The sequence below is a fragment of the Sodiomyces alkalinus genome, assembly GCF_003711515.1.
Source record: "Sodiomyces alkalinus F11 unplaced genomic scaffold SODALscaffold_4, whole genome shotgun sequence".
NCBI classification, from domain to species: domain Eukaryota; kingdom Fungi; phylum Ascomycota; class Sordariomycetes; order Glomerellales; family Plectosphaerellaceae; genus Sodiomyces; species Sodiomyces alkalinus.
Genome location: NW_021167082.1, coordinates 1,135,276 through 1,157,706, shown reverse-complemented (window position 1 = coordinate 1,157,706; position 22,431 = coordinate 1,135,276). Strand labels below are relative to the sequence as shown.

The 22,431-nt window shown below is 53.6% G+C and overlaps 8 protein-coding genes across 8 annotated transcripts; 5 read left to right on the top strand and 3 right to left on the bottom strand.

Annotated features, from left to right (window-relative positions):
- Positions 1 to 1,912: 1,912 nt before the first annotated feature.
- Positions 1,913 to 4,053, top strand: SODALDRAFT_276523 (hypothetical protein; the record flags this gene model as incomplete). The annotated part of the gene is made up of 5 exons (XM_028608026.1): positions 1,913 to 2,140; positions 2,208 to 2,323; positions 2,413 to 2,979; positions 3,045 to 3,154; positions 3,209 to 4,053. The coding sequence occupies 5 exons, from the start codon at positions 1,913 to 1,915 to the stop codon at positions 4,051 to 4,053; spliced, it is 1,866 nt and encodes a 621-aa protein (XP_028466994.1).
- Positions 4,054 to 4,680: 627 nt separating this feature from the next.
- SODALDRAFT_275829 (Pet127-domain-containing protein) lies at positions 4,681 to 8,109 on the top strand (the record flags this gene model as incomplete). The annotated part of the gene is made up of 1 exon (XM_028607992.1): positions 4,681 to 8,109. The coding sequence occupies one exon, from the start codon at positions 4,681 to 4,683 to the stop codon at positions 8,107 to 8,109; it is 3,429 nt and encodes a 1,142-aa protein (XP_028466993.1).
- Positions 8,110 to 8,960: 851 nt separating this feature from the next.
- Positions 8,961 to 10,206, bottom strand: SODALDRAFT_339611 (mitochondrial import receptor subunit tom-40; the record flags this gene model as incomplete). Its single annotated transcript, XM_028612871.1, has 3 exons — positions 8,961 to 9,071; positions 9,147 to 9,791; positions 9,898 to 10,206. 3 exons carry the CDS (start codon positions 10,204 to 10,206, stop codon positions 8,961 to 8,963), a joined length of 1,065 nt encoding a protein of 354 aa, XP_028466992.1.
- A 1,848-nt stretch (positions 10,207 to 12,054) lies between these two features.
- SODALDRAFT_275882 (bifunctional 6-phosphofructo-2-kinase/fructose-2,6-bisphosphate 2-phosphatase) lies at positions 12,055 to 14,183 on the top strand (the record flags this gene model as incomplete). Its single annotated transcript, XM_028607995.1, has 6 exons — positions 12,055 to 12,296; positions 12,398 to 12,433; positions 12,513 to 12,780; positions 12,862 to 12,942; positions 13,029 to 13,631; positions 13,740 to 14,183. The coding sequence occupies 6 exons, from the start codon at positions 12,055 to 12,057 to the stop codon at positions 14,181 to 14,183; spliced, it is 1,674 nt and encodes a 557-aa protein (XP_028466991.1).
- A 559-nt stretch (positions 14,184 to 14,742) lies between these two features.
- Positions 14,743 to 17,828, bottom strand: SODALDRAFT_153833 (ubiquitin carboxyl-terminal hydrolase). The gene is made up of 4 exons (XM_028606886.1): positions 17,456 to 17,828; positions 17,255 to 17,356; positions 16,801 to 17,175; positions 14,743 to 16,738 (listed from the first exon to the last, which is right to left on the bottom strand). The coding sequence occupies exons 1-4, from the start codon at positions 17,540 to 17,542 to the stop codon at positions 14,816 to 14,818; spliced, it is 2,487 nt and encodes an 828-aa protein (XP_028466990.1). The 5' UTR covers positions 17,543 to 17,828; the 3' UTR covers positions 14,743 to 14,815.
- Positions 17,641 to 19,659, top strand: SODALDRAFT_359056 (hypothetical protein; the record flags this gene model as incomplete). The annotated part of the gene is made up of 7 exons (XM_028614151.1): positions 17,641 to 17,708; positions 17,778 to 17,829; positions 17,903 to 18,020; positions 18,860 to 19,034; positions 19,183 to 19,239; positions 19,348 to 19,460; positions 19,586 to 19,659. 7 exons carry the CDS (start codon positions 17,641 to 17,643, stop codon positions 19,657 to 19,659), a joined length of 657 nt encoding a protein of 218 aa, XP_028466989.1.
- Positions 19,586 to 21,128, top strand: SODALDRAFT_378293 (54S ribosomal protein L7). Its single transcript, XM_028614973.1, has 3 exons — positions 19,586 to 19,944; positions 20,041 to 20,740; positions 20,858 to 21,128. The coding sequence occupies exons 1-3, from the start codon at positions 19,703 to 19,705 to the stop codon at positions 20,966 to 20,968; spliced, it is 1,053 nt and encodes a 350-aa protein (XP_028466988.1). The 5' UTR covers positions 19,586 to 19,702; the 3' UTR covers positions 20,969 to 21,128.
- SODALDRAFT_332605 (nucleotide exchange factor Fes1) lies at positions 21,110 to 22,209 on the bottom strand. Its single transcript, XM_028611760.1, has one exon. The coding sequence runs from the start codon at positions 21,938 to 21,940 to the stop codon at positions 21,317 to 21,319; it is 624 nt and encodes a 207-aa protein (XP_028466987.1). The 5' UTR covers positions 21,941 to 22,209; the 3' UTR covers positions 21,110 to 21,316.
- Positions 22,210 to 22,431: the final 222 nt, after the last annotated feature.

Below are 22,431 nucleotides of genomic sequence, written 5' to 3'. Positions count from 1 at the left end.
GTTCGGCCGAGGCCAGCCCACTACCTGAGGAAGTATATGAGTAAAACAGTCCCAAAAGGGACGTCTGAAGGTGGCTTGCATTCATCGGGCCGTTATCCGCTTTGAGTATAGAATGCGAGAGTGGAACAGCTCAAGAGACAAACCAAATCTCGTATTACCTACGACTCGGAAAGCAGAGCACGCTCAGGTTCCGTTCTGGTACCTACCCACACGATAGGTACATGTACAAAGTGCGGATACGGATCTGTGATGAAGGTTGTGCAGAGGGGATATTCGTGCCGAGGCGATTGCCTTTTTGTATATGTAAATCGGGATCTCGATTAGTAATTATCACGCTGCACCGGTGATATGGTCGCCAGCAGTGGCGGGATTCGTGATGGTTGTCTAAAGATACAAAATTCCTGGGATCCCTCTAGGTAAGGTAGACACGAAATACGGACAAGAGCTGGTGAAATTATTCGTATTCCGTAAGGAAAGTCCTTGTGCCAAGACTTAAGATAAGAACTCGCGAAATGGAGGTTGAAAAAATAGCGAAAAGACGGAGAACCGAGCGGTTGGAATGATGACACTCGGTGGACCTTGAGCTGAACCGGATCAAGGAAAATCGGAGACGGAACAAATAAATCGCCGTTCGCGAATCGTGGGTCTGGACAAGGATGAGTCGATGGAACGAGTCGTGCTGTTGGCGCCATTCACCAGCGTCGAAACGTCGCGTGGGATTTCGCGATATGGCTCTGGTGTCCATAAATCAAACTTCTTTATTTTTTCAAGTGTTTGTTGGGCCATTCGTCAAGCCTTTAGAAACGGAAAGATTCTGGAACATCAGGCTTCAGTGATATCATCCGGTCCCTACAAATCTCGGTCGAACATTGCTTAAACTCGCGATTCGACAACCATCGTTTCTTTGGGCTCTCCGGAGTCGACCCGCCTCGTCGCGATTTGACGCGGTATCTCGTATGCCCCGTCTCGAACGATGCCGTACCCGGGCTCGCTGCCCCCGGGGCAGTTCTTCAACGGCCAGCAGCCTCAATACCCAGCTTCGAATGGTTACGGGCAAGGCCAAAACCCGCAACACGCATACGCGCCACATACGGAACCTTTCCCGCATCTACCTCCGCCGCCGCACCAGCCAGTCCAGCCAGCAAACCCGCCTCTCCAACCACAACAACAGCAGGCGCGACCGGTTCAGTACCCACAAGCGCCGTCCAGCGCTCCTGCCTCCGCCATGAACTTTGCCAGCTCCAGTGCGAATATGACGTCCATCCCTCCTGCTGACCTGGGACACTTCGACACCCCCCCCTCCTTTACCGATAGCGGCGCCTTCGATTCTCGACATTTTAACCCGACTGTCGCTTCCTCGCCCTCCCACTCTTCTGCCCTCGTCCCATCTCCAGCTCCCAGCTCTGCTCCCGTTCCCGCACAATACATGCGCGGGTCTTTCCCCATTCAGCAGCTCAACCACTCCACGGCACCCGGCGTCTACCCCGGCTACCACCAGCACATGTCGCTTCAACAGGGCGCCCCTCAATATTATGCCCATCCCCAATACAGCGCTACCGTGGGTCACGGCCAGAGCGTACCTGTCCTCAACCGACCGAGCTACCCTCAACAGCAACGGATGATTCCCCCGAGCCCTCAACCTGGACCCCATGGCACTGATACCGGTTCCCCTCGCCCGCAGAATTCCCCGGCGGTTCCTCCAAGCACGGCAGTCCGAACCCATGCCCAAGCGATCGGCGGATCCCCCGGTACAAGATCACCGAGCTTACCGAAAAGATCTCCTGCCATCCCCCCACGGCACTCGCCAGCTACCTCGTCTCGATCTTCCTCGTCGCTCCCTGCGAAGCCCCCCACGTTCGATACACCTGTGGTACTAGTCAAAATCGCGGAGGAGTGCTTCCATAAGGCTTATATGTCTGCGGACGCTGCCCCGTCAACAACCGAGGCGCAAGTTTGGGAACACCAAAAGCTCATTTCCACCGGACTAGCTTGCCTCGAAGCTGCCGTGCATAGTAACAAGCTACCGCCAAGACAGGAGGCGAAGGCGAGGCTGAGATACGCGTCAATACTGTACGAGGAGACGGAAAATCTACAGGAGGCCGAGACAACTCTGTTTCAGGGGATAAAGCTTTGCGAGAAGGTAGCCTCTAACACTCCAAAGGTACTCTATTTGCGTACCCATATCATCCGTGCTGACCGCTGCATAGCACCGATACACCGACTTGAGATATTGTTTGCAATTTATGTCTTTGAAAGTTCTATTTCAGCGCAATCAGAAAGCCGCTTTCATAGCCCTGGACAAGCAAATAGCGGAATGTCAAACGTGAGACCTTTCTCCCCTCCCCTCCCTCTTCTACTTCTCTCCTCCACCGTCTTTACCGGAGCCAAGATTCGGCGCTGACTTGGCGACAGGTTCAAACATATTCCGTGGGTGTATGCCTTTCGCCTCCTGAAAGCTACGTTGCAGACGTATGCGGGGAACTCAGTCGAGATCGCTCTTCTCGATAACCTTCAAAGCTTATCAACTCTTGCGCATGAAAGAGGCGATCATGCTGTCGGTGTTTTGGGCTCGCTTCTCGAAGGTCTTGCACACCTGCGAGTGACGAAACAGGATACTGTGGAGCGAGTCCAGACATGTCTAGCGCAGGTCGCGAAGTATCAGTTGGATCCTTTTGTCCAGGTTCTCCAACTTGACGTTCTGACATTGTTGCTGGATCTGGCCTGCAGCATGCACCAGAAGAACCCAGACCTGTTAGTCCACAAACTCTCGGCTCTGCAATCGAGGATGGACGCCGGCTTAGACTCAAAGGAGTGGGCGGATGGCGTCGCCGAAATGCGCATTCCCCTAAAGAAGCAGCATTCCTCCTACCACCTGATCAGCGACGACACCGGCGCTATTCTCCAAGCGGGCTCGCTTGATGAGGGGAGAGACTTTGTGGTCATGTCGTTTCTGACAAGAGCGGAATTATTTGCTCTTGTGTAAGCAACCCCCCCAAAGCATATCTCTCGGATTCCTCGTTTGCTGACAGTTGCTCGTGTAATAGGTACACTTTTAGTGGTCTTGCATCCTTGTACAGGTTTCATCACAATCCCGCGAAGGTCCAGAGGAAGAGTTCTGAGCTCTGGGAAGAAGGGCTCAAAGTCATTCAGCAACGTACGTTTTGTCTAATCCAGAAGATGAAATCCAACACTAACTCATGCCTGAAAGTGGCGTCAGTTTCAGAGGCGGGCGCTGTGACGGCAACTGTTTCGCGACACGAATCCATCCGGCAGGCCAAGTGGCGGACAGAGATGTTCTGCTACCTGCAACTGCTGACCGGCTTGTACTGCGCGACCCAGAGCAGATGGTCCGTCGTCGACCAATGTCTGGTGAAGCTTCAGAAGGCGGCAACTCAAACACCCAACGACATATTCAGTCTCTGTTGTCTTTACCTCACGGGCGTATATCATCAAGGGACAGGAGACTTGGAGACGGCACTGCTGCTCTTCCAGGACTCCCGATTCGATATCGACTCGACTCTCAGCGCCGGCGGCGGTAGGAAGCCGGCACTCCTCGAGTTATGCCTTCTCGCTGCCCTGAACCGGCTGTGGATATTGCAAGCTCCCGACTTCCGCGATGACACCACGACTTTGGCGCTCTTGGAAAAGGTTCGACCCATTTGTACAGAGCACCACGATCCAGAGATCCGGACAGCATTTCATCTTGTGCAGGCCACGACGCGGACGAATCAGCCAGTATCGATGCAGGTGATCAAGACGAGTATCCACTCTGCTGTGCAAACCTCGAAACAGATCGGCAATACGCATTGCCTTGCAATTGGTCTGAGCATCATGAGATACCAGCTTTTCGACAACGTTGTCGGGGAACAAGCCCTGAAAAGCGCAAAGGCAGCCTCTGCACAGTCTAAACGGAGCGGCAACCTTCTATGGATGAGTGTTGCCGATGGGATGCTTGCGCACTCGTACGAAGTTCAGGAGCAGATGGCAGAGGCGCAAGCGGCACAAAAGGCGGCTTCAGAGTATGCAGCGAGGGCTTTGATTGGCAAGAACTAGTACTTAGTCGGACATTGCTGGATCACGGAGTATATGCATTGGTGTTGGGGCTCTGTTATCATCTGTTTATGGCGCAAAATACCCATCTGCTTCTGTATATTTAGGATGGCTGGAGCTATGCTAGGTACCTAGGGTTCATGCGGCGTTTGGGACGATGCGAAGTACGGAGTACAAGTTGTGGGAGGTGTCAAAGGATAAGGTAAGGTACCTTACGATTCTAATCCACGTATTGGGAGATTGTTGACGACCGATACCTCATGTTCCCGTGGCATGGAGAGAAGTGGCTGACCAATGTAGCTACACTTACGGATACGTGCTCGTGAATTTGAATATGGTCGGAATCTTCGACCAAGGTCGGTTCCGTTCAATATTAGTACCTACCTAAGGTAGCCACCTAAGTACCTTAGGTACCTACACGGAGACTTTGGGGACTATGGTTATTCCGCGTCCCGCTCCCAGCAAACGCCAGTGCCTTGGCATCCATCAAAGCTTACCTTTTCCTGAGATGAACTTTTCGATCCATCATTATGTGAGAAATCCAACGAGCAAAAAAAAAAAAAGAGAGAAAAAGTCCAGGACGCGTTCAACCCCGTTGCTGTCCGCAATCTCACCTCTGCGGCCACGACAATGCTTCGCCTGCATAATAGAGCTCTTGGGAATCTCCAATCACGATACGTTTGTTCAACATGCCTTGTCCGGACTCTAGACCAACGGACAGCATGGCATTCGCAATCTCAGGGCTTTGCCTTGTCGCATCGCGTCTACTCAACCGAAAACTCAAATGCGGTAGATGAGACTGAATCTACTCCAGCTGCGGCGGCGCCAAACCCTCGAAAGCCCAGAGCTCGTCGAAGAAGAAAAGAAAAACCGACACCGACACCAACACCGACACCGGCATCGACAACGGAGACCTCGCAAGAAGGCGGAGCAAGCCCGGAAATCGTCCACCAATTGTTCTCCTCCTTGAAGAAATTGGAGCAGAGCTATGCGTCTATAAACAAGAAACTCGCCAACTTGCAAGAGTCTGGTCCGAATGCGCAGTCCCTCGGGTCGCCTCAATCGGGTTCAGAGACGCCCGGCAATGAGCCCACAGACTTGTTCAAGTTGCAGACCAGAAAGCTCGGGTCTAGACTGAAGATAGTGTCTGGCACCCTGGACGTTCTCAAGAGCGTCCTAGAGTCGCAGCATATACCAATTGAAGGCTTGAGGAAAAGGTCGAACCAGGAGAAGGAGACGTCACCTCCAGTCGTCGCCCAAGCCGACAAACCCGCAGACTCACAAGCACGCGCTGCCGAGACACCGAAAGCTGAAGCGACCAAACCGAAGAAGCCGGCGAAAAGGACGAAATTAGGTCTCACTTCAAGGTCCGATGCGGCGAAAGATTCAGCTACACCTGCGTTCCACCCTCCGGCGGAGCAGACAGCGGATGCTAGCGTAACCACGCTGGCAGGACGTCTGAGGCAAAACCTCCAGCCAGCCGTATCCTCCGCAATTTCGTCCGGCCTAGCGTCGTCCGTCGCGCCCGCCGCATCAGCGAAGCCTGCTACGAAGACCCAGACCCAGACCCAGACCCAGACCCAAAAGCCGGGCCCGAAATCGTCAAAACGACATAAAGCACCGTTGAGTGTTCAAGTAGTGAGGGCGAACAAACTGGAAATGGTGCCCGTGGAGAGGCCGGGGGGGCCGGAGGCTCCCGCCCTAGCCCATGGACTTGATCGAGTGTTGTTCAACCCCGGCGTCTACCACCTGCAGGATCCTAGGTCGCGGGTGTACAACTTTGACCCTTACCTATCCAGGATCATGCCATTGAGCGAATTCGACTTCAGCGCTCTGAAGCAATACGTCACCTCTTCGAAAGACTCGACCCTGCTGGAGCTCGCCTCCAAGCTCGGCAAGAAATATAGCGGTTCGACGTCGAGTATGACGGCGATGCTCTCTCACTTCCACTACCTCCTTTCCGCCTGGCGGCCCGTCAACCCCAAAGACCTGAGCAGAAACCTCGAGCCGGACTATACCAGCTTTACCCAGATTCTCCGTGCGCCGGCCGCGACGTTCTTGCATCATCGCGATGGAGTGTACGCCATTGACGCCGACAAAGAGTTTGACTCGGCCAACATCCTCAGCATGCTCGGGAAGTCTATGGAGAAGCTTCTGACCCTCCCGAAAGAAGAGTTTGAACGATACCGTCACCAGAATTCAGATCAGATTACCGAGGAGGAACGCAACGCCGAGGAAGCCTTCCACTTTTCCACTTTGGGAGACTTCCTGATGCGATCGCAATTAGATGCTTATGACAAGAGGCTACCCGGTACGGGCATGTTCGACCTCAAGACCCGAGCCGTCGTCTCCATCCGTATGGACGCCCGGGGCTTCCATAAGGGCCTGGGTTATGAGATTCGACGCCGCTTTGGACAATGGGAGTCTTTCGAGCGAGAGTACTACGACATGATGAGGGCTGCCTTCCTGAAATACTCGCTGCAGGTCCGCATGGGCCGCATGGACGGCATCTTTGTCGCTTTCCATAATACACAACGCATCTTCGGCTTCCAGTACATCCCCTTGGAGGAGATGGACAACGCAATCCATGGGGTCAACGATCGCAATCTTGGCGATCAAGAGTTCAAGTTGAGTCTGCACTTGCTCAACAAGGTCTTCGACCGCGCAACGGAACGGTTCCCCGGGCGGACACTCCGGATCCATGTGGAAACGCGCCCTGGCGACCCGCCTTTCATGTATATCTTTGCCAAGCCCGTTGTGCCCAAGGAAGTGGAGCAAGTTCAGAACGCCAACCAGGCTGCTGTTGCCGAGTTTGAGCGCCAGCTTCTCGGCCTCGAACAAGCGGAGGCGGAGGCGACCGAGACACCTGACCTGGAGGGTGAGCAATCCTTGGGCCTCGACGAGGAAGAAGTTACTCTCACCACCGAGGCCAAACGGAGGACTGTAGCATTCTGGGAAGAGATGCAGGACAAGGTAGAGGAGGCTGTGGAAGACGATGCGCTTGGTGTCAGCCACGTTCGGGATGCCATTCAAGACGCCCTCGAGCAGAGCGGCCTGCTAAAGGCCAGGTCTCCCGAAGAAGCCCAAAATTACGTCCAGGCTCTGCTTGATGCCCTTACTGGAGGAGATGCCTCGGAGAATGCCGCCAGTGCGCCGAAGACAGAGGAGGAGCCGTCCACTAGTCCTGAGGCGGCGGCCGTGGATACCTCGCAGGCTGAAACTCCAGCGACGTCAGAACCAACATCTTCGGAGACTGCCGGGGACAGCCTGTCTCCATCTCCGGAGTCTTCCTCTTCTCGCTCGTCCGATCGCAGCCTGAAGGAGCTCATCCTTCGTGTTGCTGAGCGAGTGGACGAGAAGGCGGACTCGGACGGCCCAATCCAGCAGGTATCCGACGACGTCGCCTCAGACACATCGAAGCTGCGCGAGTTCGAAAGAATCCTCTCCCAATTAGTGGAAACGTCCCGGGTATCAGGGACCGAAACCAGCTCCGCCTCTGCGCGCCCTGATGAAGGCAATGTTCCGCAGCCGACGTCGTCTCCGACCACCCACGCTTCCACGGCGTCTGAAACAGCCAAACCCACGGACAAGTCAGACACGAACGCACCAGAAGGCGCGGCGTCCTCTGCAGAAGAATCATCAGCCACACCCGAAGAGCCCGAGGAACCCGAAGACGAGATTCTGGGAATGCATCTCATGGTCCGGAACAAGGTCAATGGCGAGTACGTGGACCGGCCGGACGGCACCGTCCCCAACCTCCGCTGGACCGTGGAGTATTCCCTCGAGGAGATCCCGACCAAGAAGGCCAGGAAGATCTACAAGGCCATCCAGGACCGGCGGAAGAAGGCCCTGCAGTCCGACAGCATTGAACAGGACAGGCAGTGGTATCATATGTGGAAGGGCAAGCTGGCGCAGCTCAGCGCGCGGGGACGGAGGTTCCGGGAGAGACAGGAGGCGAAGGGTCGCAAGGAGCCGGTGCACGTAATGGACGTGCAGGAGCCCCTGACGTGGGAGGAGGCGTTCGCGCACCATGAGCAGTGGGGGACGAAGAAGGAATAGGGGGGACGACGTGAACGTGGCAGAGGGCACCGAGTTGACCTGGCGGACGAATCCTTCGTATCCACCTCCGCCCCAGGGCTGAGGTGATGGAGCGATCAGTGTACTACTACTTGTCGTCCATTTCTAACTGTACCACTAGGAAATGTAACATACCCGGTCATAATGCCTTCGGTGGATGACAACACTGTGAGAGACATGCGATAGATTTATTTATTTACTTGCTTTTCCTTTTTTTTTTCCGCTAATTCCATGGACGATATATTAATGTTCAAATGTTCTTCCATTGTCGCACGATCAAGGTAAAATGGCAAATAATTGCATTTGTCTATCTCCATCATACAAAAGTACATTGCGGATATTCCGAGGGTGCCCACTGAAACTCGAGGCGCAAGGAGGCGTTTAGCCAAGGAACCTCATAAGAATCGGGCAACCCAAAACCATCCAGACTTTGCTAGCGTCGCCTTATCAAAGTCATTTGGGTGCTCGTGTTGAGCGTAATGTACACGTTGTCCTCCGGTCCTTGATACCAGAGAACCAACACAAAATCAGGACCGGACGGGCGAACAGGTTTATATATCCTCACACGACCTGGGACGTAACGAAAACATCGCTACGGGGCAGCGGCGCGAGTGAAATCGAGTATTAAGACAAACACAAGAAGTGAGGAAATATGCCCAGACGCAAAGTGGTTGGGCTGTGTGTCGTCCATGGGCGGGAAGGCAGAGGTGAATGAAGATGGATCTTTTCGCCGTCCAAAGCCGCTCAGTGGTCGTTTTATTTTTCAATTAGGAGCGGAGCTCGCATGGTTATACTGGGGGACCGTCCAGCCGAAGATTGCACGGTGGAAAAGCTTAGAAGGGGATGTTGAGGGTGGGCTGAGCACCGCCCATAGCTTCCTGCTGCTCCTGAAGATCCTCGCCGGCAGACTCGACGGAGACGGCGATACCGAGCTTCGCTTGTTGCTGGAAAGAGGAGAGAAAAGAGTTAGCGTAAAGTTCACAAGCGAGCAAAAGAACAAAGAAGAAATAAAATCGTACCGAGAAGTAGTCAATGTCGGCGGCGAAAGTCATCATGACAGGAGGAGCAATGCGCTTCTCCAACAGGCAGCTCAATTTGCCCTTGGAGTCGATCTGAGAGCGGAAGGTGGACATGCGGAAGTCGTACTTGGCGCCGACAGTGGCAACGCCCTCCTTCTGGAAACCGCCCATCAAGCCGGCGGCGCTCGGCACGAGGGACAGGGTCAGGTCGCAACCGGCCTGGACCTTATCGGACAAACGACGCCAGTAGGTGGTGTTGAGGGCTCCTTGGGCCTGGAGCTGGGCGGTGGCTACCCAGTCGTCCGACTTGTAGCGCAGCGAATAGGAGGTGGCGGTCTCGGGGCCCTGGGTGAGGCCGGCACGCTGCCAGACGGTCTCGAGGCCGAGGGCGAGCTTGGGGGTGACGGACTGAAGGTAGCTACCGATGAAGATACCCGTAATACCGCTGTCCAGTGCTGAAGGGTTGATCATCTTCAGAGACGCAGTGAAGTCATCGCCAACGTACTCGTTTTCGAACTGGACCATGTCCTGTCCGGAACCCGGGACGATCTGCAGCTGCGATTTGGAAACCAGCTTGTCTGTCCACCTGTAGTTGAAGCGAGATGACAGCGAGCCCTCGTTATCCAAGTTTCCTTGCAAGAACACCTATTCATCATAACATTAGCCAGAGTTTTCGGGTTGATGCAATTGAGGAGGGCGACTGTTTGAGATTGCGAAGAAATAATGTATGTATGGTGGGAATGCATCGTACCTTGTTTGTTCCGTACAGGGCAGCGAAGGTGTAAGGGTTGAGCCGTTCGCCCATGGCGAAAGCATGGGAGACTTGAAATAGAGGGGACATGCTGAATGCCTTGGTGACATCGGCGCGCATGCCGCTGAACATGTAGTTGTTGAGGAAGACATCGCGTGTGACCTCCTTATTCAGGTTTTCGACAGTGCCGGGATTTGAGAGGCCGAGCTTGGCTCTCCTTTCGGAAAAGGAATTGAGCACATCGGAGAAAGCATTAGAGATAGGATTCGTCGTGAGGAAAGAGTGGAATGTGTCTAAGGCGGGTGCCATGATTGCGATCGGGGCCAGAGAGGCCTAGGTGAGATGCAGGGGAGGGAGTTTGTCGGCAAAGGAAGAGGAAGAAATAGATTTCTAGGTGAAAGGGCCGATGACCAGTGAGCAGTTGTCGCCAGTAGCCCTTGTCACAGCAAGAAAAAGGGTACTCTTTGTAGAGTGACTGGGTTTTGGAGTATGTTTTATGGACGAAAAAAAGGAGGGTTCCCTTGTCGCGAACACGCCAGGCTTCCTGCTTTTTGCTGGTTGACGTTACCAACAAAATATAAATTTCTTTCAGCTCCGTCTCACTGTACGTACCCTGTTCTTGAGCCGATAGCATATTGAGGTCACGTGTTATGAGAGTCGGCTTACTTAATCAATAAACGGAATTTAACCAGCCCTGGTTACAAGGTACCTAAACATGGGGATGGGGGTACGGGAAGATACTTTTGTACCCAACACTTTAACCTTTTTACTCCCAGTCTTACATCCCGTGGGGAGGGGGGTTTCCTACAGCGTAGACATCTCTTAGACACCGTTAATAATAATGACCTGGGCAGACGACTCATACCTTCTGAACTTATCCAGAGTCTTCTTTCAATTAAGGTATCATAGGGAGATAGGGAAGTCATCCTTATCTTCTAACGAATACGGAACAATTCGAAGCAAACACCCATCTATACATAACTGCTCTTTTTCTGACTCAGCGGACGATTTACGGTGTACAGTCAGGAGTAATCAATATCCATCCACTTCTACGAAGGACGGATAAGAAGCCTAAGATCTCTACCTGGATGAAGACTTGGCCGACCGATTTACTCCGTACGCCTCCGTCAGTGCCCGGTTTATCACGTCTACATCCACATTTGGCATCATCACTTTTATCTATGCCAACCTGCAACCTGCAACCTGACTGAAGAGTTGGTTGATTACTCCGTACCACCAACACAAAAAGAACTTACACACGCCACACAGACCTATTTATTCTTCATAGCACGTCTCTATTAGCAGGCTCAGGTCGACATCATTCCTGCTTTGATCAAGAACAACTCGCAACTCGGGAAATATCGCCGGACGGACATTGTCAAAGGAAAGCTATACCGTACGACCACGAGTGAAACCCTAACGACAATTTTCCGAAGCTGCCTGTATCAAGTCTTCATTTTATGGACTTGAAAACAGACTCACAAGGGATCTCCGTTCAGTTTTAGGTTCAAGTCGGCTTGTCTGTGTTGGGATCGTAGCCAGCCAAGATGGATACCTTACTGTGAGTTGACCCAGGTTCTTCTTGTTCCAAACAGTTGTCTTGCTCCTAGTATTGTCCTGTTTACTACCCCAATGCACAACTTCCATCTCATGATCTCCAAAAGCTTGACAATTGCGGGGAAGAGGCACACATCAATGGTCTATGTTGCGGTGAAGGGTTTCGATTAGAGAGGGCCTTTGGATTTGTCCCCACAGTCACCCACGTCCCCTATCAATCACTATCACAGGGGTTGGGTAAAGGACAAGTGACGAGAACATATGCTATGTCCAAGTATGTGTGCTCGAAACGTCAGTCTCTACCACCATTCGGGGGGGTTTTGGTCCAGATAGACGGCGCTCCTGAGTGGTGTACTCACTCCTCACCCTCAGGCGTTCTTGCCGAGGGCAATAGTCGGTCTGGATAACACGCAGTCGGAAGGGACAGGCCACACTATATTACCAACTGGTCCTGCCTCACCTCCTTGCTCCGTCCTGTCTTCTCTTCTCTACTTTGCTGCTGCTTCTCTGCGCCTCATTTCTATAGCATTTCGCACCAAGACCTCTTCACGTCTTCGCCGTTGTCATCCTTTGCAATACCCCCCCCCCCCCCCCGTTATCATGGCCCTCAGACCAGAACTTCATGACTGCGAAAGTGCTGACATTCATGACAGCACGGCCGAGATTGCGGCCAACTCACCACGATACCGCCGTAAGAGCTCTACCTTCATCGATGCCATCCACGATGTACCCGAGGATCAGAAAATGGCCCCGGCCCAGCTGTACAGCACCATGTCAGGCCGTCTATTCCACTCTGGGAGAATTGCCATTGTCATGGTTGGTCTCCCGGCCCGTGGCAAGACGTAAGCACTGCCTCCCCACTCTGATTGACCCCTCCAAGTTGTGTGGTTTTGTCCTGCACAACTTCACATTACCTTCAACTAAACAACTTCGACTCGCACAGGCACATCTGCGTCTCTCTAGCCCGGTATCTCGGATGGTAAGAAACGGAGACTCGGCTCTCTGGAAAAAGAAAAAAAAAAGAAAATGTCATCTCACATCGTTCTCCGTCTTTCTAGGTTAGGCGTGAAGACGCGTGTCTTCCACTTGGGAGACTACCGTCGAGCGACAGTGGGCCCGGGGGGCAAAGTCCCCGAGGATTACTTCTTCCCGAACGCCTCCCCGACGTCTGTCATGCTCCGACAGAAGATTCTCAAGAAATGCCGCGAAGACATCTATGCATGGCTCAATCATGAAAATGGTCAAGTTGCCATCTATGACGCCGTCAATCCGACAGCGGCCAGTCGTCGATCTTTGGCAAAAGAGTTCGCAAAGCACGATGTCCAAGTAGGTTGGCTGATAGTGGTGGTGACCGACCATCACCGTAGTATTCTGAAAGAAAACGGGGGACTGACAATACCCTTTTAGACATTGTTCATCGAATCCTACGTCGATGATGAGGCCATCTTGCGGGAGAATGCCCGGAACGTCAAGATTTCATCTCCGGATGTACGTCCTATGATACCAAACCCCCCTTTTCTTCTTCTTCTTCTTCTTCTTCTTCCTGAGCCGACCTGACGCTGAACGCCTTGAAGTTTGCCGGAATGGATCCCGATGAGGCTGCCCAGCTCTACCTCCAACGCATTAGCATGAAGATTCCAGCCTTTGAGACGATGAACGAGCAGGAGCTTAACTACATTCGGATGATCAACGCCGGCCAGCGCTTCTTCTATAACAACATCTCTTTCAACTACCTCTCCCATCGCATCGTCTTCTATCTTACCAACCTCCACGTCAAGTCACGCACAACCTACTTCGCCCGCGCCGGCACCACCACGGAAGAGGACTCGTACAAGGCCGACGCCCCGCTCTCTGAAGAAGGCAAGGCATACGCAGCCAAAATGTCCGAGACCTTATTGAGACACCGCGAGGAAGAACGCGCCGCGCTTATCGCGAAGGGCGGACCGGACGTCCCGCTTCGACCTCTCTCAGTCTGGACCTCGACGCGCCTTCGCACCGTGCAAACGGCCGACTACCTCAAGGACAAAGGCTACAAGGTCCGCCAGCGGTCGCAGATGAGCCAGATCAACCCGGGTGTATGTGAGAAGTTGTCGGAGCGCGCCATTCGCACTCTATTCCCCGAGGAAGTCGAGAAGCATGAGGTTGACCCCTACCACCATCGCTACCCGAGGGCCGAGGTAAGCTCTTCGTCTCCTTTCCTCCCCTGTCTATCAGCCTTAGCACCTCTCTGGATGGAGAACCAACCCCCTTTCTTGCAACTCAATTCTAAACCTTCATCTTCCCAGTCTTACCACGATCTTGCTGTCCGTCTCGAACCCATCATTCTCGAACTTGAACGCGAGCAGAGCGACCTCCTGATCATCGCTCACGAGTCGGTCCTCCGCGTCCTCTACTCCTACTTGATGCACTGTTCGACTATGGATATCCCCTTCCTCAAGTTCCCCCGCGACGAGATCATCGAGATCATCCCGGCCGCCTACCAGAACGAAGCAAAGCGCATTCGCATTCCCGGAATCGACCCCAAGGTCACACAGAGTTCCCCGGAGAACATCGCCATACCGGTCCCCACCAGTACTAGCGCCTCCAGTTCCATACCCGGGAGTGGTACCCTGAGCCCTGATGCTGGCGCCGGCGTCTCGTCGCCCGCCGAGCCTGTCGAAAGACCGCCCGCAAATGTCACGAACAAGCCCGCAGGCATTGTGGCTGGCAAGGTGGATGACGAGGACTAAAACACCGAAACTTCGCACCTCTGTGAGGAGGACAGTGCCTGGGTGCTATATGTTCCGTCCTGCCGGGATATGACCTAAATATCAAGGACTCGGGTCGTTTTAGCTTTGGCCGTTTTGCTGTGTTGCCGTATTAGGTGTTAGTATTAGTACTGGGGCCAAGAGAAGAACGAAGGATATGACATATTTCGTTCTGGGTGGGCGGGAAATGCCGTATCGGCAGAACTTGTAATGAGAAGAAAATTATATGATTATTTTTGATCTCCCCGTTCCCCCATTGCGCCCGTCATCATGCCTCCAAGAACTCGGTCCCTTCGTAAAAACGAGTAACGCCAATGCTATGCTATATGCTGCGCAATGTCAACCGCGCCAGACAATTTTGGCTCCATTAATTAACTCCTCCGGCCCGTCCCCTTCATTAGTCGTTGTTGCAAAAAACATGTCGCACTGCCAAGGGTCCCCTTGGCATCGGTGTTTATTTATCCCCTGACCGGACTCTTTGCACGATTTTCGTTCCTCGCGTTGTAAACCATCCCGACTTCCCAGACAAACTCCTCGAATCCACCATTTGCTTCATACGTTGCGAACCAAGAACCCCCTTTTGCTCGGGAAAAGGGGACCGGAGAAGATGGACTTCACATCAGATTGCACTCCCGTTCGGGCTGAGTGCCTCTAAACCTCGCCTTGTTCCGTTTCTGCCTGTCTTTTCGCGGCGTCATGTTGGGCACGTCTGCGTCGTTCTCGGAGGGCAGCTCCACTACCAAGTCCGACTCGAAGGAAGGCCGCGACGCCTCGGTAGAAGCCCGGACCGACAAATCGCCCGGGCGGGCGCTCGTCGGCGTAGTAGGGTCGTTTGCGGAGGGAGACTGGACCCCGGTATCGCGCTGTGGCTCTTTTCCTGCGCGGATGAGCCCGCCGAGGCGGATCATGGTCGAGCTGATGCGGCCTTCGCCCCCTTGGCTGGGAGGCCGGCTCTTGGTCTTGCCGGTGAAGATGGCGGCGGCGCGCGAGAGGCGGTCTCGCGTGGATTCTTCCCCCTGGGACGCAACCGGGGTGACTCCCGCAGAGGAGGTGCTGTCGGAAGTCTTCGTCGGAAAGGTTAATAGAGAGTCGGACGTGTTGAGGTCGGTCGAATTCAGCCGTTCGGTGGTGTGGTTGTCCAGACGAAGTCGCTCCATGTCCAAGGACAAGCGCACGCTGGGGGCTTGCGGGGGGGAGATCCTCCGCGGGTCAAGGCCGTCAACTTCAGCTCCGTACATACTTCCAACTGTTCCAACTGGAGCGCTGGCTGCTAGGCTGGGGGCCGCCGAAGTGCAGAAACTGGCCTTGGAGTTGGAGTCGGCATATGACGGCAGTTCCGTCTCAGTCTCTTCGGTCGTCGCCACATCCACCATGGGCACGATTTGGTAGAAGAGGAGATAGGGCATCTCCGCCTTCAAGGCTTGTTTAAAATCGTCCACATAGCTGACCCGGTTGTCGAGCTGCAGGTCGTCGAATTTGACCCACTGGGCTTCTTCGTAGTCAGGGGGTGGGTCGAAGTTGTGCCTCCGGTTGTGGGTGAGCAGCCTGGGGGCGACCCGGGCGAAGGTAATGTAATGTCCGCTGTGCACAGACTCGCCCCGATGGCAAATGACGGACTGCAGGACGAGCTTGTATTCCCTGCTGAAGCCATTCGGGTCTTCCTCCAGGTGTCTCTCGTCCGCCAGGATGAAATACGGCAATCTCAAGCTATCGGGTATGTCAATGAATGTGTTCAGTCGCTGCGGCACATGCTGCTCCGTAAAGCGATATCGCTTGAGGCAGATGCCCACCACCGGCCGCTGATCGAAGCTCATGGCGACTTCCCTGTTGTTCTTCGGTTCTCGATTCCCAGCAGCATGCCAGGGAATCAGACGGAAGAATTGCCACGCGGGAATCGTCACCGCCTTGACAATGGTGGAACTCGTCCGCCTCGCCTTTCCCGGTCGGCTTGCTTCGCCTGACTCTGTCGGTCGGCCTTTCTCGTCCACGTGGACATGCTGAATGACGCTAGCAGAGCGATGCCGAGACAGCTGAGCAAACTCGATCGAGGGAGAGGCCTGGCTCAAGCTGCCGTTCGGGGTCCCAGGTGCCGGGAATTTGTCCCGAGTCGGAGAGATTGGGACAGGAGATGCCGTAGGCTTCTCAGACGTCGACATCTCTGCCTCGTCATCCCTCGACACCAAACGCATGGTACTCATCCGCGAGGCAGTCGCCGGTCGGGGCGTCTCCTTCTTGTCCTCGAGGCTGTCTCTCAGAACGTCGACCTGGGAATTGAAATAGTCATCCACGCAGTCTTCGAGGCGTAGTCCCCTTCCTTCTGGATCCGGAGGCACTGCTAAGTTCAGTAGGCGCTCCTGAACGATCTTGTGGTCGCTATCGTCCGTCTTGCCATGATGGAACAGGTCGACTTGTAGTTGGAGCAGGGGTAGCTGGAGGGTCTCGGTGATGAAGGCGAAGGCCTCGGACGTATCTTGTTGTTCCACGTTCCTCGCGTCTCTCCAGCCGCAATCTGCTAGCGCTTCTTGTATATGTTTTGCCTGTTCCGGTCAGCGTCCCTGAGCCGTGCGAGTTTGTCTAAATCGGGGTGCGAACGCCATACAATGTCTGCTGTGATGAGCTTTCCTGTCCGGAGCATGTTCACCCATAATCGCAGGAGCGTCACGAGGCGGCTGCGAGGCTCGTCTGTGAAGTCGTGCTTGAGCATGCCTTCGTACGCCGTCATGCTGACGAACATGGAGAAGAGTAGAGAGTCCAAATAGCAGGTGACGGCGTCGCGATTTTCTGCACCCAACATGTGAACATTGGGGTCGTAAGGATAGATCTTGCCAGCAGAGGCGTCGCAGGATAGTTGAAGAAGCTCGACGGCTTTGGCAACATCGCCGGAGGCGTATCTGCCCTGAAGAACGTCCCGCACAACCTCAGGAGAAACACCACTGAAGTTCGATTCGTCGAGACGTTGTAAGACTTCGTCGACCTGGGGACAGCCATGGTCAATATGCTGAACGAGTGCAGAGGGTGGAGGTTACGTGTGCTGTCATCACACACACTCGTACCTTGGCCTTTTCATTTTCGTGGTTCACGCTGGTCTGGCTCTGTCGCGAAGCATCGTTCTTGAACAGCCAGGAGAAGGCGTCGGCGGACTGAGCACGGAGACTCTGCACACAGAGAAGATGCATTAATTAGCCCAGGCCGAGTTCTCAATCAGGACAATGGTATTTCTGAGATACAAGCAACAGGCTTGCGTGGACACCTACCTTTTGTATTCCATCCTCCGACTTGCTGCTCCGGTGGGAGCCATCCTTATCCTTGTCCCTGACGCCGAAGAACCGCTTCCCCTTCATGGTTCGCTGGATACTGACAAGCTATCGAAAGAGACTGATGAGTTATAGTATTGAGGATGGTAGTTGTCGGACGGGGATAATAGGCGGTAGGCGCCAACATGGACGCTATGGAGGCAGCAGTGGTGCTGTTGGTATCATTCGGTCGTCGGATGGGAGGGTCGTTTACGTGAGTCGAGCTAAGGTAGTGGCTCTCGAGACAGCGCGGGGAGGCGTATACGGGCGCCTCTCAAGTGAGGGTGGACGGCCAATTGAGTTCAGACTTGGGGCGGGTTGGGTTCGGCGGGCAGGTCAGCTGAAGCTTGTTATTCTGTTTATACGGAGTAGGGCGCTGACGCCGGAGCCGGCGCTTCTAGCGCCTAGATTGTGAAGGAGGTTGAAGGAGATGGCGGAATCTGTGGGGCTGGCGAGGGAAGTCCGGTCCAGCTTGGATTAAATGTTCAGAAGCAACCAAGAAGTCGAGAGCTGAGACGAAGAGACTGTAAGTCGAGAGGTGAAGAAAGGATTGTACTCCGTGGGACGTGATATCGGTGGCGGTAGAAAAGAGTAAAAAAGAGAAGGGAATAGTGTAGAAACCTAAAAAAAATTATATGCTCGTACCCAAAATATTTGCGTGTAATAGGAAGCGAAGGAATTATTGTCCGTAGTTTGTAAAGAAAAACACCTCAAGAGGAAGTGCAACTTAAAATATCTCGGTGGTAGGCCATTAATTTCAGTCCCAGAAGGCCACGGGAAAGCCCGTTCAAAATGTTCAAATGGGAATCCCGCGCAGGAAGTCCGCGGGGTATGATCATGGATTGTGACCGGCGGAAGGGCCGAAGCAATGCGCCCCTATATTCCGCACATGTATGGATACCTTGCTTAGTAATTACTTGGTGTTGTAAAAGGGGATCCAGAGGAGTACAACGTGTAGAGGTACCGTACCCTGAAGAGCACAGTTATCAGGTGCAATCAGGAGTCGAAGTACAATGTGCCTGGATACCGCCGAGATCTCGGACAGCTCAACAGGTTCAGTAGTAAGCTCCAAGGACCACTAGCTCCTCCATATGCGGATCGATACTTGTTCCCACCCTACTACCTAGGTACCTACGCGGGAGGGGGCGGGCACAGGTCAGCGCTCGAACAGAGAATTTTACACTAACCAGAGCCAGGACAGAGATATAGCTATTATTAACATAATGTTCTAAGACTTACGACATCTGACCAGTCTATCGGGCTTTAAGGTAACCTATAACCAGCCCAACCCGGGTAGGTACCTCCCTTATCTAGCATTAATTACCTTGATAGGTTGTTCTTGGGAATGCGTGGAAGTTCTTCAAGGCTTCGAGCCCGCCTTGCGAGGCATGGTGAATGGCCCCGAACGACGGACCTTGAATTACATCATCCTTCCCGCCCGCATTCGGAAACCCACCTCTGCAGTCTTGCGACTTGGTGTCCACCAAATGTCTAATTCTTGTCGACACCTGACCAAAATCCATCACGAGTACGTTGCACTGTGACGACGAGTCGATGGCAACTTACGTAGCTCTGGTCACACTTGGTACCAAAAAATAAGATCTTTGCCCTGCAAAATTGGCTGCCTAAGGTAGCCAGCCTATAGGAAGGGGGTTTAGTAAATTTACCAACTTGACGTTGGATTGGAGGTCAACGTTAAGCGACTGCCTTGAGTCAACTCTATTCGAGGCCGCTGTCAAGCCAGTGTAATTCTTCTATCTTCCATTAATGTGCCACCTAGGTACGTAAAGTCCACGCCCCTCTGCGTAGAAGTCCGGGGAGACGATACAGATTCCACCGCCCTCTTCACAAAGTCGTCTTCTTCGAGACCGGTGTTCCCCGGACAAGGACGCGGCACCCAACGGGCAGCCGGCTGACCAGGACATGGCAATCAACCTATTACCTACCGTACCTGCTGGGCCAACATGTAAGGAACAGGAACGGGACCATTGTTTACTAATCACATATTCACATATACGTTGTAATCGAATCTACGACTCAGCCACATAATATACTGACTAAGCGTGGCGCACGAAATGCCAATCGGTCCAGATACTACCAAGGTGGTCCGTGAGCTTTGGTTCATTGAATTTTTGAGGATCGCGACGGCGTCCGAGACGCCATAAGAATGCTCTAATCACCAGTTTACCAACACAGCGTTGCGCAACAATGGCTACTATGCGTGAGGGAACTCGGATAGCCCGGACGATTAGGGCACAAAGATCTTTATGGAGGCCAAGACAGCTCCAGACAGTGGCCCGACGATGGACCTCGTCAGAAGCTGGAGACCCTGAGCTGTCGGATCTCGAATCCAGCTCGTTCGTCGTCCCGGGGCCTGACGATGCCATTGTACAAGCATTTGATACGGCCCAGCGTGTCGCAGAGAGACCACAGGAACTTCCCGGCAAGAGGTAAAAGCTGATCATTTCTAAACAATCCATACATACCCTGCAGAAGTCACCCAGAGACCAAAAGCCCCAACTAACGTAACGAAAAACGAAAAACAGATTCCAATACCACCCTCCCAAGTACGATCGTGGTCCGTTGCACCCTATTCAGTCGCCGCCCTCCTCCGACCCGACAGCGCGAAACTTCGTTCCCGGCCCGTTCAATCACCCCCGCCTCAAGCAGACCTTTGACTCGACCATCGCATCCGACCTCATGACCCTCGCTTACAGTCACAAAGTGCCCGGAACGCCAGAAACCCCAACACCCGAGCGGTTGCGGGAGTGGGACGACTCGTCGCCATACCACAAGAACCGTCCCCGCCGAGGCCCCAGGGGTGCCTCCGCTCTCGACCTGCTCGAGAGAGAGATCAACTTCCGCCACATCCCTGAGATCAAGGCCGTCTCCGTTTCCGCGTTCATGGGCCAGGCCGCGAAACTGCCCATCATGCTCCCTGTGGCCCGTTCCGTCATCCAGGCCATCAGCGGCAACACCCCCACGACGGTGCGCATGAAGGACAGCGTGACGCAGTGGAAGGTCAAGGAAGGGGACCGTGTCGGCATTAAGACGACCATGTACGGCAACCAGGCGTACGAGTTTGTGGACAAGCTCATCCACATCGTGCTGCCTAAAATCAAGGAGTGGCCTGGCGTGAAGGCGACCACGGGTGACGGCAACGGCAACTTGGGCATCGGCTTGCGGCCCGAGGACATGGCTTGGTTCCCCGAGCTCGCCGTCAACTGGGACCTCTACCCAGCTCGAGTAAGTGATTTTTTTCTTCTTTTTCCATCCTTCTCCTCTTTTCCTTTCCTGGCTGCCTGCTTGGCATTTTCCTGGTTAGATTGTCTTTTCTGTCCAAGTTACTGACAAGGTTCATAGCTCGTTCCAGGTTGCCGGATTGCGATCCAAACCACGGCAACGTCAGACAGGCATGCGAGGCTTCTGCTTCAGGCTCTTGGGCTCCCCTTCTATGGCAAGGTCCGGCACTGAGCTTCTCACCATGTATTTTGACATGCTTCCCCTGTACATTACACACATAGAGACGTCCGTGTACATCGCGAATTGTACCATCACACTTTCATTTGAGACAACTGGAAAGCAAGGATGGATTTTATATATTGTGCATGAAAGAGCCAAATTAAAAATCCGCAAATTTATTCGGTTTTCTTTATTCATCCCCGTCTCTATAACCCAATCGTAAGCCATATCTTCAGTCCTCATGCGAGTAACTCCCAAGTCATGTCATGAAACCAAACGCCGTCCCGTGTTGATACCAAGTTGACCCGTCCCGGTTCGAGTCCCCTAAAGTTCCCGTAACGCAAAGAAAACCGTGTCAAATCAAGCCTTCGCAACCTTGGCTTTGAGGAAGTTCATCACCTCATCCACAGCATCCATGTCCTGCGAATCTATCTTACTCCCAGAAAACCCCTGGTTTGCCAGCTCGTCCGTGCAAACGTCCATGGCAGGCTGATAGTTTCGCACCGCGGAGCTGATGGCGTAGATCGCCTTGCGGCGGACGGGCTCTTCCTCTTCGGGACGTGTCGCGAGGGTGATGAGACGCGGCACGCCGCCCATGGCGAGCAGACGCTCCTGGGTGGGGACGTTGTTCTGCACGGCGGTGCCCACGCACCAGGCAGCCATGCGGCGCATCTCGGCGTGCTCATGGTCGAGGCAGTCGAGGAGGGGTGTCCAGAGCGAGAGGTTGGCAATGTTGTTCGCGTTGTCCAGAGACTCGATGAGCTGCTCAAAGTTGTCGAAGGCGATGAGCTTGTTCTCGAGCGCCACCTCCGGGTCGTGGATGGTCTCCATGGCGGCCTTCATGAGGTCGGCCTCTGACGGTCCGCCGAACAGGGAGGCGATGACTTCTGGGTTGAGATTGCTGGCTGGTCGGGCCTCGGCGTTTTCTCCCCTCTCTTGGTTTTCAATGCCCCATTTGAGGAGCTGACTGAGGTTTTTGTCCATGCTTGGCGAACTGTTGACTTTTGAGTTTTGTGACGTGAGGCGTATTATGACAGCACGGATCTTTCCAGCTTCGAATAATGACCCCTGTGTAAAGGATTGGCTGTTGGTGTTCAATCTTTCTCTTCCCGAGCCTTTCTGGACAAGAAAGAATTCAATACGAGAACTTGATATTTGTTTTCTTGTCTAAACACAAAACGTCTTTTTTTGATTTTTCGGATGTTGAGTATAAATGTTCTTGAACGGTGATATTCACCTCAATTCCCAATCACTTTTTTTTTCTCCTCCTTTTGATGACCTGGGCTTCGCTGCCTTTTCTGGAAGCTTCAAGAAGAAATGATGACAAAACAGGAATAGTGGCACTATCACGTGATGGAGTTGGAGCCAGGGACGTGGGAGAAATTATTAGGAGCTTTGGCCATTTTTCTTGGTAGAAGTTGTTGAGATTAAGGTACCCTTGACCTCTGCAGGGGTTTAATAATGAACATGTGCGA

Coding starts and splice junctions, on each gene's coding strand:
- SODALDRAFT_153833 (XM_028606886.1), bottom strand. CDS start 17,542: ATGAAGGGGAAGCGGTTCTTCGGCGTCAGGGACAAGGATAAGGATGGC. Junction 17,176..17,254: donor ACGAAAATGAAAAGGCCAAG/GTACGAGTGTGT, acceptor GGCTGTCCCCAG/GTCGACGAAGTCTTACAACG. Junction 16,739..16,800: donor AGCTCATCACAGCAGACATT/GTATGGCGTTCG, acceptor TGACCGGAACAG/GCAAAACATATACAAGAAGC.
- SODALDRAFT_378293 (XM_028614973.1), top strand. CDS start 19,703: ATGGCTACTATGCGTGAGGGAACTCGGATAGCCCGGACGATTAGGGCA. Junction 19,945..20,040: donor CAGGAACTTCCCGGCAAGAG/GTAAAAGCTGAT, acceptor AACGAAAAACAG/ATTCCAATACCACCCTCCCA. Junction 20,741..20,857: donor GGGACCTCTACCCAGCTCGA/GTAAGTGATTTT, acceptor CAAGGTTCATAG/CTCGTTCCAGGTTGCCGGAT.
- SODALDRAFT_332605 (XM_028611760.1), bottom strand. CDS start 21,940: ATGGACAAAAACCTCAGTCAGCTCCTCAAATGGGGCATTGAAAACCAA.